Genomic DNA, 12,278 nt, shown 5'->3' with positions numbered 1-12,278 from the left:
CGGAATCTTATCAGGACTCCTAGCAAGCTGTTATTCAAATCAGGGCCTGTGAGAAGCACGCTGTTAAGTGAAACTCCCTCACAGGGCGCACTTGAATCGAAGACAACTCGTATTTTATTAGGCTTCTTAGGATGATACACTCCAAACAGCGGCAAGTACCACACTTCCTGACCATGCTGAAGAGGCGGTGCCATCTCTGCATGCTCATTTTTTAGCAAGTTGCCCATAAATTCCAGGAAACGAGCTTTCATTTGTGGTCGCTTGTTAAGAGTGTGTCTCAGTGCAAGGGGGCATTATTTGGGCCATTAATATGTTTGCGCACTTTGTGCACTTGAAGGATGTCTCTGCCCAGTTATAGAAGAATCTCTGGATCAGACTCAAGAGGTGGTATTTCCTGTGCTATGTGTCTCAGGTGGCTGTGATTGAATGCTGCATCAGGAGTCGGAATCTCTGTACGATTGTTTGGAATCTGATTGCATTCTAAAAGAGAAGGAGAGGTATACTTATCTTTCCATCAATGGATTCCACAATGAAATCAGAAATTCTTCTACCTGCTGTCTCTAGATGCCTGCACAGGTTTTTAATGGATAGGGCAATGGACTTGTTTTGATGTTGAAGATGTCAAAGAAATCTTTTCTAACCAAAGACCGTTTGCTTTGCTCATCTAGGATGGCGTACATCCTCTTTGCTTTCTCTTTGTGTCCAGCTGGATAAACAGAAACTAGACAAATTTTTGAACAAGACCGCGCACTCAGTCCTTCTCCGCAGATTTCTGTGCATTCAGATGTAACTTCATGACTATCTGATTGGTCTCTCTCCCCGCCATGCTCTGAGGTAGGGGTAAATGCCTGTGATTTCCATGGTGCAGGACCTGAATGAAGAGCTGAAAGGTGATGGTCACTACCGCATTCTTTGCATTGATTTTCCACAGTGCAGTTTTTGGCGATATGGCCTGTAGAAGAACAGCAACGGTAACACACAGAATGCTCTTTCAGTTAATGCATCCTCTCTTGTAGAGATTTCTCTCTGAACCCTCTGCATCTTCTTAAAGGATGAGGTTTTCCATGAATTGGACAAATCTGATTTGGACTAACTGATATCTTTTTCTGTTCAGATTGTACTTTATTTGAGGTACTAACTTGAGTCTTGTGAACTGATATTGGAATTTGTCTTTGTTTCTCAAATCTTTCTCCTTTCTCATATTTCGTATGAGGAAATGTACTAAAACTGGAATCTGTACGTGCCTTTGCTTCTGAGCGGACAAAATTCGCAAACACTGAGAAAGGTAGGAAAGCAACATGATGCTCTTCTTTATATTTAGATCCAAACAACATCCATTTTTCCTGAATATTATAGGGAAGTTTCTCAACAATAGGGTTCACTCCCTTAGAAGTGTCCAAATATGCCAGACCTGGTAAGTATCCCTCAAGCTTTGCAGCTTTTTGTTCAGAGAGGATGTCTCCTAAATTTCGAAGGTTTTGTGGGTCTTTGTTATTCTTGGAAAGTTTTCCAGTTTAGCAAAAAGAACATGTTCAATTGGTCTGGAGAACCATATATTTCCTCAAGTCTCTGCCATGTCATTATCAGTGCAGCTGCTGGGCTTCTGATATGAACAGCTTTCAGGCTCCTTGCATGCTCAGAAGATTCTTTACCCAGGTATTTAATCAAGAGATCTAGTTCTTCTGCAGGTGAAAGACCCAGACCAGAAATTGCACCCTGGAAAGATGATTTCCATGCCCAGTAATTAACCCTTTAGGCGCTAGGGTTTTTTGGGTTATTTTGACATCAAGATTTCAAAAGCTTGTGGCTCGAAAGGGCTTAAAGATAGAGGTCTACTGTAAATGAGAAAAATGTTGTGCATGGCCGAAGGTTTATGTGGGGTTTAAATATATTCATCTAAATATATTCATCTAATTAGTATATTATGACGTCATCATGGACGGCCATCTTGAATCTCATAATATTCAGGAAATAGTAGATATTGAACTGATGTTTGAACATAAATGCATGTGTTGTTGTTGTTGTTTTTCTTTTTATCCTCTTTCCAAGTGATCAGAAAAGAGGAAACCAACAATAAAACAGGAGAAAGTACTAAACATATTTTGTTGACCCTGGAACAACGTTTTAATCCAGAAATGTAGTCTTGACCATATCTGTCATGAGTCCGGACCCGGTGTTCCTCCCTCTCACCACCAGAGGGCGCCACTTCCATTCTCCCGCACTCATTACCTTCGCTCCGTACAGCTGTGTCACCCAATCACACACTTACTCACACCTGGTCACTAGTTTGATACACCTGTCTCACACACACACACACACACACAGTTGTTCCCCATTTGTTCACGAGTATATATTTTCCACACTCCCACTTCTCTGCCTGCCTGGATTATTGCAATGTTATTTGCTTTTGTTATTTGTGAGTTAAATTGCATAAGGTTAATTGTGTGTTTCGTGTCTGCTGCTTCTGCTTGTCTCCGGGTGATTCGTTTCTGTTTTGTTTTTGCCGTGTATGCCTTTTTGTTCTTGTTCTCATTTATTAAAAAGTGAATCTTCCCTGCACTTGGACCCAGACCCTGTTTCTTCCTCGGCGCCGTCTCTACCGCGCAGTGACAATATGGACTTCAAATTGAGAACTATAATAAAATTGATGCGGCAACAGGAAACATTGAATAAAAGAATAATGAAGTTTATAAAAGAAATGTGTGACTATAATGGGATCAGTTTAGAGCTGCAAATGTTAACAGATGACTTAGAATCATTGCAACTTAAAACCCCAGCTAAAAGAAGATAAAGAGTTTCAGGTGTATGTTTTTGCTCACACATATTATACCCCTTAGCTATAGGTGATATTTTTGTGGTCCGAAGTTGTTATATGCTATCCTGTGCAGAAGATGGAAAAAGGAAGGTGATGCATTTGGCAACCAGGTTGCAAAATGGAACATCTAACTAGCTATGCTGTTTTGCTATACTAACATGCAGCTGTGACCTGTGTGGTTAACACAGGTCAGGCCAAATAGCTATACTTGCAAAAAGCTATAAATGATTTTTGTATCAGTGATGTGTGGTTGACCAACCCCTGCAATTTTTTCCAACTTGAACTTTTGGTACTCTGTCTAGACGGTGATAAAGATCATGTATTATGTGTAGGGATATATGTGATTACCAAATAAGGAGTATTGAGTTCGGGGCCGTACCCCGTGGTGAAGAATTCCTCGCTGTTATTTTCATATGTTTGATTGCTTATGAGTTATTGTCTACTAATAAAGCGAAGCCATTACAAACGGTGATGCGTTACAACTTTATTAAATGGAGAGTCTCTGAGTAATTCATATACATATATGAATAACATATTCTTCTGTAAACCTACTAAGCGCTAAGAGGCTTGGCCCAGCTGAGCAGATGTGGTTTCGGGGAGGAATCCAGGTCCTATGGTCATGTAACTGAATCTCAAAAGGTAAGAGCAATTGTGTTACAACTGCTATGGGGATTTAAGTTAAATACAGTAGACGATATAAGGATTTACCTCGACTAAAAAACACAACACTGCAGAACTTATAATTACATACAAACTTAGGGAAAGATGCTAGTATGTTTAACAATGAACAATCATAGTGACAAATAAAGAAAACAACTATAATGGGTTTGCTTAAATATATCTGAATAACCATGATATTCATGTAATAATAATGCCTCAAAAAACGCAGGGATGAGAGTTAAATTCTACAAGAAAAATAGGAATACATTTAAGAGATTTAAGCCAGTTTTGCATGTGGATAAACTGTGAATTTTGCACATAAAATAAAGAAATCAATCTGGCTTAAATCTCCTTCGTGTTCCTTTTTGTTTTTTTTTACATTTGAATTGTTTTAACATTTGAATTGTTTTTTTCTGTGGTACCCGGGGAGCAGTTGGGGGTGTGCCTTGAAAATTGTAGTATTAATATATCAATAATTGTATAAACTGCAATATAAATAATCATTGAAATGTTTCAAAGAAAAAAAGTAGGAGGATTTCGCTATGAACGTGATAAACTGGGTCATGTAGAGAGTTATTCAACATAGACCCGGCGCCAGACACAAATTCACGGATGGGCATTTCATTTTTTCAAGGGGGCACAAATGATATTACCCTGATGATATCCGGTGAAACACACCAATTTGAAAAACTAATGGATTGCATAGTTGATATAAAAAACTGGATGACGAGTAATTTCTTACTGCTAAATTCTGAAAAAACAGAGGTGTTAATTATAGGACCTAAAAACTCTGCTTGTAATAACCTAGAACACTGTCTAAGACTTGATGGTTGCTCTGTCAATTCTTCGTCATCAGTTAGGAACCTAGGTGTGCTACTTGATCGCAATCTTTCCTTAGAAAGCCACGTTTCTAGCATTTGTAAAACTGCATTTTTCCATCTCAAAAATATATCTAAATTACGGCCTATGCTCTCAATGTCAAATGCAGAAATGTTAATCCATGCATTTATGACCTCAAGGTTAGATTATTGTAATGCTTTATTGGGTGGTTGTTCTGCACGCTTAGTAAACAAACTACAGCTAGTCCAAAATGCAGCAGCAAGAGTTCTTACTAGAACCAGGAAGTATGACCATATTAGCCCGGTCCTGTCAACACTGCACTGGCTCCCTATCAGGCATCGCATAGATTTTAAAATATTGCTTATTACTTATAAAGCCCTGAATGGTTTAGCACCTCAGTATTTGAATGAGCTCCTTTTACATTATAATCCTCTACGTCCGCTACGTTCTCAAAACTCAGGCAATTTGATAATACCTAGAATATCAAAATCAACTGCAGGCGGCAGATCCTTTTCCTATTTGGCGCCCAAACTCTGGAATAACCTACCTAACATTGTTCAGGAGGCAGACACACTCTTGCAGTTTAAATCTAGATTAAAGACCCATCTCTTTAACCTGGCATACACATAACATACTAATATGCTTTTATTATCCAAATCCGTTAAAGGATTTTTAGGCTGCATTAATTAGGTAAACCGGAACCGGAAACACTTCCCATAACAACCTATGTACTTGCTACATCATTAGAAGAATGGCATCTACGGTAATATTTGTCTGTTTCTCTCTTGTTCCGAGGTCACCGTGGCCACCAGATCCAGTCTGTGTCCAGATCAGAGGGTCACTGCAGTCACCCGGATCCAGTACGTATCCAGACCAGATGCTGGATCAGCACCTAGAAAGGACCTCTACATCCCTGAAAGACAGCGGAGACCAGGACAACTAGAGCCCCAGATACAGATCCCCTGTAAAGACCTTGTCTCAGAGGAGCACCAGGACAAGACCACAGGAAACAGATGATTCTTCTGCACAATCTGACTTTGCTGCAGCCTGGAATTGTACTACTGGTTTCGTCTGGTCAGAGGAGAACTGGCCCCCCAACTGAGCCTGGTTTCTCCCAAGGTTTTTTTCTCCATTCTGTCACCGATGGAGTTTCGGTTCCTTGCCGCTGTCGCCTCTGGCTTGCTTAGTTGGGGACACTTCATCTACAGCGATATCGTTGGCTTGATTGCAAATAAATGCACAGACACTATTTAACTGAACAGAGATGACATAACTGAATCCAATGATGAACTGCCTTTAACTATCATTTTTGCATTATTGACACTGTTTTCCTAATGAATGTTGTTCAGTTGCTTTGACGCAATGTATTTTGTTTAAAGCGCTATATAAATAAAGGTGACATTGACATTGACCCTCACTGCAATGCATAACATCACTTATTATGAATTTAATGGACAAAAAACGAGGAAGAACTGACGTACCTCTCCATTGACGCAATACAACGTAGGAGTCGTAAAGATTGGACCTAGCCTACTGAAGCAGTTTAAACACATATCACGGGGCTCGACATCAACGCTTGTCTGCTTATCAGGGACAAGTGGATTTTTTAAAAGGCCAAGTGAAAGAGAATTTGTTGACTTACTCAAAACCTTTTATGGCAGCATTGTGCTTTCCAGTGAAGAGGGCTTCATTAGTGTGTTCATCAGACCCTGTAAGGTCAAAACAGTAAACATTAATCATGATTATAAAATAATAATGATATTAATGCTACATTGACAAACTGAGGCATACTTATTAACAGTACCTTGCTACGTAGCAGTAAAAATATATACTAACTTAAATATGAACACTAGACAGAGGGGAAATAAATAATTAAACTGCTAAACAATGCAGTGTCCATTAAATAAACGTTAACACGCTAATTTACAGCACTGACGTTAGCACGATCTGTTTGTTAGACAGATGTGCTCCGTAATGATTAAAAACATTTTACAGCGGATTCACGAAATCATCTCATCAATTTACAATGTTTAAACTTATAATAAGTCAGCTGCTTACTAACCACAATGAACAACGTTTTTCCCTGAGGTACTTACACTTGAAAAGAGCCGCGTCTCCAGTTTCCGCCATTTTTTCCAATATGCCCCCTCTTTCCCGTGGCATCATGGGATAGTGTAGTGTCCATCAAATGCATGCTACGGAATTCGGGCGGAAGTAGTAGGTCATCCGGGTACATCTCGCCTACTGTTTTTCAAATACTATGAATTCGGACATACTACTTGCTTCGCATACTGTTTTCCGCCTACTGTATAGTATGAAAGTATGCGTTTTCGGATGCAGCTCAGGTCACTTACTTTCACTTTATAAACATATGAAATGTAGTTTAGCATGAAATGGAAAGCTAACAACATGAGATATAAAATGTTTTACAGGTAATGCTGATCATGGAGAGCAGACACAGAAATGTTCTCCTGCTCTTGTTGAAGATTGTGTGGCTCAGAGGCTTATACATATATATATATATATATATATATATTAGTTAGCATTTATAAATATTGTTCATCTTAATGTTTAAGTTTAAGATTTAGTTAAGATTTTTTGAGTGTTACATCAACAGTCTTCTCCAACGGCGAAATCTTCGAGCAGCAGACTACTCCTTTGTAGAGATATTGCAAACATGGAGGAAAACTGTACTAGGTAGGGTTGTGGAGTTACATCATAGTATGAGATTATATACTTAGAAAAAGGCTCAAATATATTTGATTAATCATGATATTCATGTGATAATAATGTATCAAACAACTGCATTTGTTGTTGTTATTTATAAGCCTCAGGGATTAGAGTAAAATTCAGCAAGAAAAATATGAATACAAAGGAGATTTAAGCCAGTTTTGCTTGTGGATAAACTGTAAATTTTGCACATAAAATATAGAAATTAATCTGTCTTAAATCTACTTTATATTCTATTTCTTGTTGAATTTAACTCCATTTAAACTCTTTTTATCATTTTTCCTGTGGTACCCGGGGAGCAGTTGGGGGTGTGCCTTGAAAAATGTAGTATAAATAAATCAATAATTGCATAAACTGCATAAAACAATCATTTACATTTTTGTTAAGACTTTATTTTACGGTTACATCTATTAGATGCTTATTACTAATAGCTATGGCTTTTCTCTCAATAAACTTAATTTTCTGCTAATTAGTAGGATTAGGGTAGCATTAGGGGATGTAGAATAAGGCATTAATATGTGCTTAATTAGCAGTAATACATGGCTAATATTCTAGTAATATACATGCTGATAAGCAACTAATAGATATATCGTAAAATAAAGTGTAACCAAATTTTTCAAAGAAAAAAGTAGGAGGATTTCAATATAAGCGTGATAAACTGGGTCATGTAGACAGTGATTCAACATTGCTCATGTTTGAGCATGATGCATTGTTAAAATTAATGACTCAAGTTTGCAAATGAACTTTGAACATTTATATAAAAAAAACCTGTCTGAATGTTTGAAGCAGTTGCCTATGCTGAAGCTTCCGGCAGAACTTTGTTGACCCTGGAACCACACTGTGATTAACCAATCAGATATGAAGAAACAGTTTATAGCTTTTGTGAAGTTTAGGCTCACAATCAGTGTTAGGTTCTACATCAGGGTCAGTCACCTATAATTTCCTCTGATTTTAGGTATTACTAATGATTAAGTATGAGGAGGAAATGGTCACGGCACGGTAGAGAAGGCGCCGTGAAAGAAACAGGGTCTGGGTCCAAATGCAGGGAATTTATCTTTTAATTGAGAACAAAAAGGCCAACAAGGCCAAAAACAAAAAAGAAACAAATCACAGGGACAAGAGCAGACACAGCCAAAATGCAGACACCAGTATACATGAACACTTACAAATTACAATTAACATTAATCCAGCCAGACAGAGTGGTGTGAGAGTGGAGAATATATTGTCCGTGACAAAGGGGAACAGCTGTGTGTGTGAGTATGTGACAGGTGTGTCGAATTTGTGACCAGGTGTGTGTGTGTGTGGGTGACACAGCTGTGCAGAGTGAAGGTAATGAGTCCGGGAGAATGGAAGTGGCGCCCTCCGGTGGTGAGAGGGAGGAACACCGGGTCCGGACTCATGACAGATATGGTCAAGACTACATCTCTGGATTAAAATGTTGTTCCAGGGTCAACAAAATATGTTGACCTAGGAAGACATCTAACTCAGCAAAATCAGGATGTGCGAGACATCTGCATCAATCTGCTTTTCAACACCGTTTACTTTTTCAGTGTTTCTTCAGAGAGTTTGACGAGAGTTTGACTGGGTCATGTACAAACATTGATTCCACATTGCTCATGTTTGTGCATAATACATTGCTAAACCAAACTAGATGAGTCAAGTTTGCAAACAAACTTTGAAATTGGGTTTTAAAAACCCCTTGTCTGAAAGTTTGAAGCAGTTGCCAATGCTGAAGTTTGAAAGTTTAGATAGATGTTGTTAGCATGATATTAGCATATTTTAGCACGATTAGCATGTTAACATGAATAACATGTTTCTAACATTAACATATTGCTAGCATGTTTCTAACATGATCAACATATTGTTAATCATGTTCCTAGCATAATTAAAGTGTTGTTAGCATGTCATTTGCATGTTTATATCATGATTTAACACATTTCTAACATGTTGTTACCATATATATGTATAGGTAGATGCCACATTTGACACATTTGACTGCTCCAGACACTTAGTCATGTCCGCCATCTTGGGCATCTAACTCTACATATCTATGGTTTTTAGCATGATTAACATGTTTGCTAGCATGACTTAGCATGTTTTCCTAGGATGATCATTAAGCTTTTCTAAACACACTATACATCTTACTGTACAAAAGTGTCAACTCCCTTAATGGAAGTCTGTGGGACTTTTCATAGCTATGATCATCTTTTTAACAAAAATTGTAAGTTCGACCAGTTAGAAAAAATAATTCCATCCCAAGTTTGGTGGTTGTAGCTTGAAAGCTCTTGGATTAGATACATTTTAAAATGTAATCTCAGATGAAAAAGCAGCAATTTAAATTGCAGATCGATAGTTTGTGACCCTGGAGCACAAAACCAGTCTTAATTCTTAAGGGTATATTTTTTTAGCAGTAGCTGAAGAAAAAAACCCCACATTGTATGGGTCAAAATTTTAGATTTTTCTTTTATGACAACAATCATTAGGATATTAAGTAAAGATTATTGATTACATTAAAGATTACTCATGTAGCCTCATCTCAAATCTGTTACTATTACTGCTGCTATTGTTATCACGTAGTTGAACTCAATTTGCACATTACTGCACTATTTGTTCTTTATTGTTGTAATAGACGTGACCAGTAGTGTAAGGAGAACACGGAGGCAGCAGGTTACATCAAACGCTTAAGGGTTTATTGTCCACAGAATGGGGGTTAAAAAAGCTAACAAATGTTAACCCGACTAAGGTAAACCAGAAAAATCATAAAGAGAAAAAAAAAGAAACCAAAAAGAAACAAACCAAAAAAAAATACTATAAACATAAATCACTGCAAATGCCTCTCAAATATTAGCAGAGGTCTAGGGACTACAGGACTTGTTCTATCACAGAACACCACACACCCATATAGACACAATTAACAAACTTATATATTGGTGGCCAGCACCAATTAACACAAAAAGGGGGATACACAGACACAATGGCCATTATACATAACAAACAAATACGAAAACATCAAATATACACACAAACACTTCAAATAATGTAATCAAATCACTTCACTTAATAAATGTCCTTCCTAAACATAAATAAAGGAACAAGTCAATACAATAGTCCTTGGAGTCCCCCCATGGTAGAAACCGGAATGGTTGCGCCCAATCATTGGTTGGAACCATATATACGTCCGAAATTTCCGCCCGGACTAGTGATGGCAAAATCGAGGCCTCGTGAACCAATGAAACAGTTGAACCAAATGTGCCATATTGTTTCGAGGCTTCGAATCAATCCGACACCCGTCTCAACGGTGACACCTAGTGGTCACTTGCAGGTGTTGATCTGAAACAACCTTGACGAGCCATTAAAAAAATGTGTTGTTTTTTTATTATTATAATGTTCTAATATGTGAAGCTTGTAACCTATAGGCTCCTCACTGTGCATAATGTTATTTTGGTCATTAAAAAAGTGAGACATTGTGGCTTGATTTCTTTTATTAATATTCATTTTTCGAGATTTTTATTCAAAAATATTAATTTATCTGCTGTGGAAGGACTTAGCCTACTTCTTTTTTTACAGATAATTTCTCCAGCCTTTGAAAAAATCCTCTCACAAGGGACACTTGTTGCTGGCATACAAAGATATTTTTTTGCAAGGACATACAAATGAGGAAAGATTACTGCTCTCTCTTTCCAGTAAGTTAGTGGATCATGAGTTCTGGGCAAATACGCATCGTTGATGTATTTTTTCACTTCCACTGTGGCATCAGCGGTAGCATTGTGTATCATCTTGGTTTGATGGATGCGAGTATCAAAAAGTTCCCATAAACTGTCCTGTGTTTCTACTGGTGTTGATGTTGATGGTGATGGTGATGGTGATGATGATGGGTGTGATGTTGACATTTCTGGGTCTGAATAAAAATGAAAACAGCAATTAGTAACAAATCCTAAACTGACGGCATATATGAAGGATATATTATATTACATGATTCAGATTACATAACATAACACAGACTGAAACTGCTCACCAGGATTTGTGTTTGAACGCATCAGTGAAGCACACTCCAGTGTGATATGCTTTTCAGCTTCCTGGGCTTTGGCAGCATTTCCAAATGCCACATTTTTGAACCTTGGGTCCAGCAGTGTAGCCAGTGCCAAGGCTCTAAAACTCTCATAACCTCCACATCTGGAGTGCAGACCTTCTTGCAGATGTGAGCCTATGAGCCAAAACAGGAGAAACACATATTTATAATAATGACAATAATATGACAGTTATGGCCAATCACATGGGTAGTATGGTCATTGTGGCCTACCTAATTGAACAGTTGATTCCTGTGTTGCATTTCCTTTTTTCTGTGCAAGCTTGTGCTGCAACATCCTGTACAGTGGTATAAGCTTTGAAGCAGACACTCTCTTTTCCTCTGACATCTCTGTTGTTGCGAGTTTGAATGGTTGCAGTATTGACAATGATTGTTGAATAATGTCATAATCAATACTTGTCAGGGGAGCAGTATCATTGTTTAAGTTGGAAAGTGCAGCAGCCACTGGTTCACGTTGGTCATACAAGCGCTGTAGCATGTCAAATGTGCTGTTCCATCTCGTGTCAACCTCCTGTATCAGTTTCAGAGTTGGTCTTCCCATCAAGCTCTGCATCTCCACAAGCTTGTCCTTTGCTTTGCAGCTGGATCTGAACAACCCCACTATCTTTCTGGCCTTCTGGCGTATTTCATTGATGACTGGGGTTTGATCTAGTGCCTTTTTCACAGTCAAATTTAAAGTATGAGCAAAACATGGGACATGGCGAAGGTGGAGTAGCTGGGCACTTAGGATCATGTTAGATGCATTGTCAGTCACCATGCACTGAACTTTGGAGGTTATTCCCCACTCAGCCATTAGCAAGGCTTTAGCCTCCATGAGATGCTGGGCTGTGTGGGTTTAGTAAAACCTCCTTACACCCAGTACAACAGTTGCCATTTTTGCCTCTGGTGTTATGTAATGGCAAGTCACACCAAGATATCCATCCATATTAATGGAGGACCACATGTCAGCTGTAAGGCTAACAAATTCGGCCTTTTGTAGGTCCTCCATTGTCTTCTCCTTGGCTTTGTTGTACTTTTCGCTGACCATTATTTTAAGCACCTTCCGGGATGGGAGGACATAGCTTGGATCAAGCTTGTTCACAAATGCCCTGAATCCCTCATCGTCCACGATGGTGAAGGGCTGCAGATCCTTCACCACCATGTTTA

General features: G+C 38.5%; 1 protein-coding gene across 1 annotated transcript; it reads right to left on the bottom strand.

Annotated features, from left to right (window-relative positions):
• Positions 1-352: 352 nt before the first annotated feature.
• Positions 353-11,743, bottom strand: LOC132132286 (zinc finger BED domain-containing protein 4-like). The gene is made up of 3 exons (XM_059544700.1): positions 11,346-11,743; positions 11,061-11,249; positions 353-480 (listed from the first exon to the last, which is right to left on the bottom strand). Exons 1-3 carry the CDS (start codon positions 11,683-11,685, stop codon positions 353-355), a joined length of 657 nt encoding a protein of 218 aa, XP_059400683.1. The 5' UTR covers positions 11,686-11,743.
• Between the last annotated feature and the right edge of the window lie 535 nt (positions 11,744-12,278).

Source organism: Carassius carassius, chromosome 1 (genome assembly GCF_963082965.1).
Source record: "Carassius carassius chromosome 1, fCarCar2.1, whole genome shotgun sequence".
Classification (NCBI taxonomy): Eukaryota; Metazoa; Chordata; class Actinopteri; order Cypriniformes; family Cyprinidae; genus Carassius; species Carassius carassius.
This window is presented reverse-complemented; position numbering and strand designations above follow the sequence as displayed.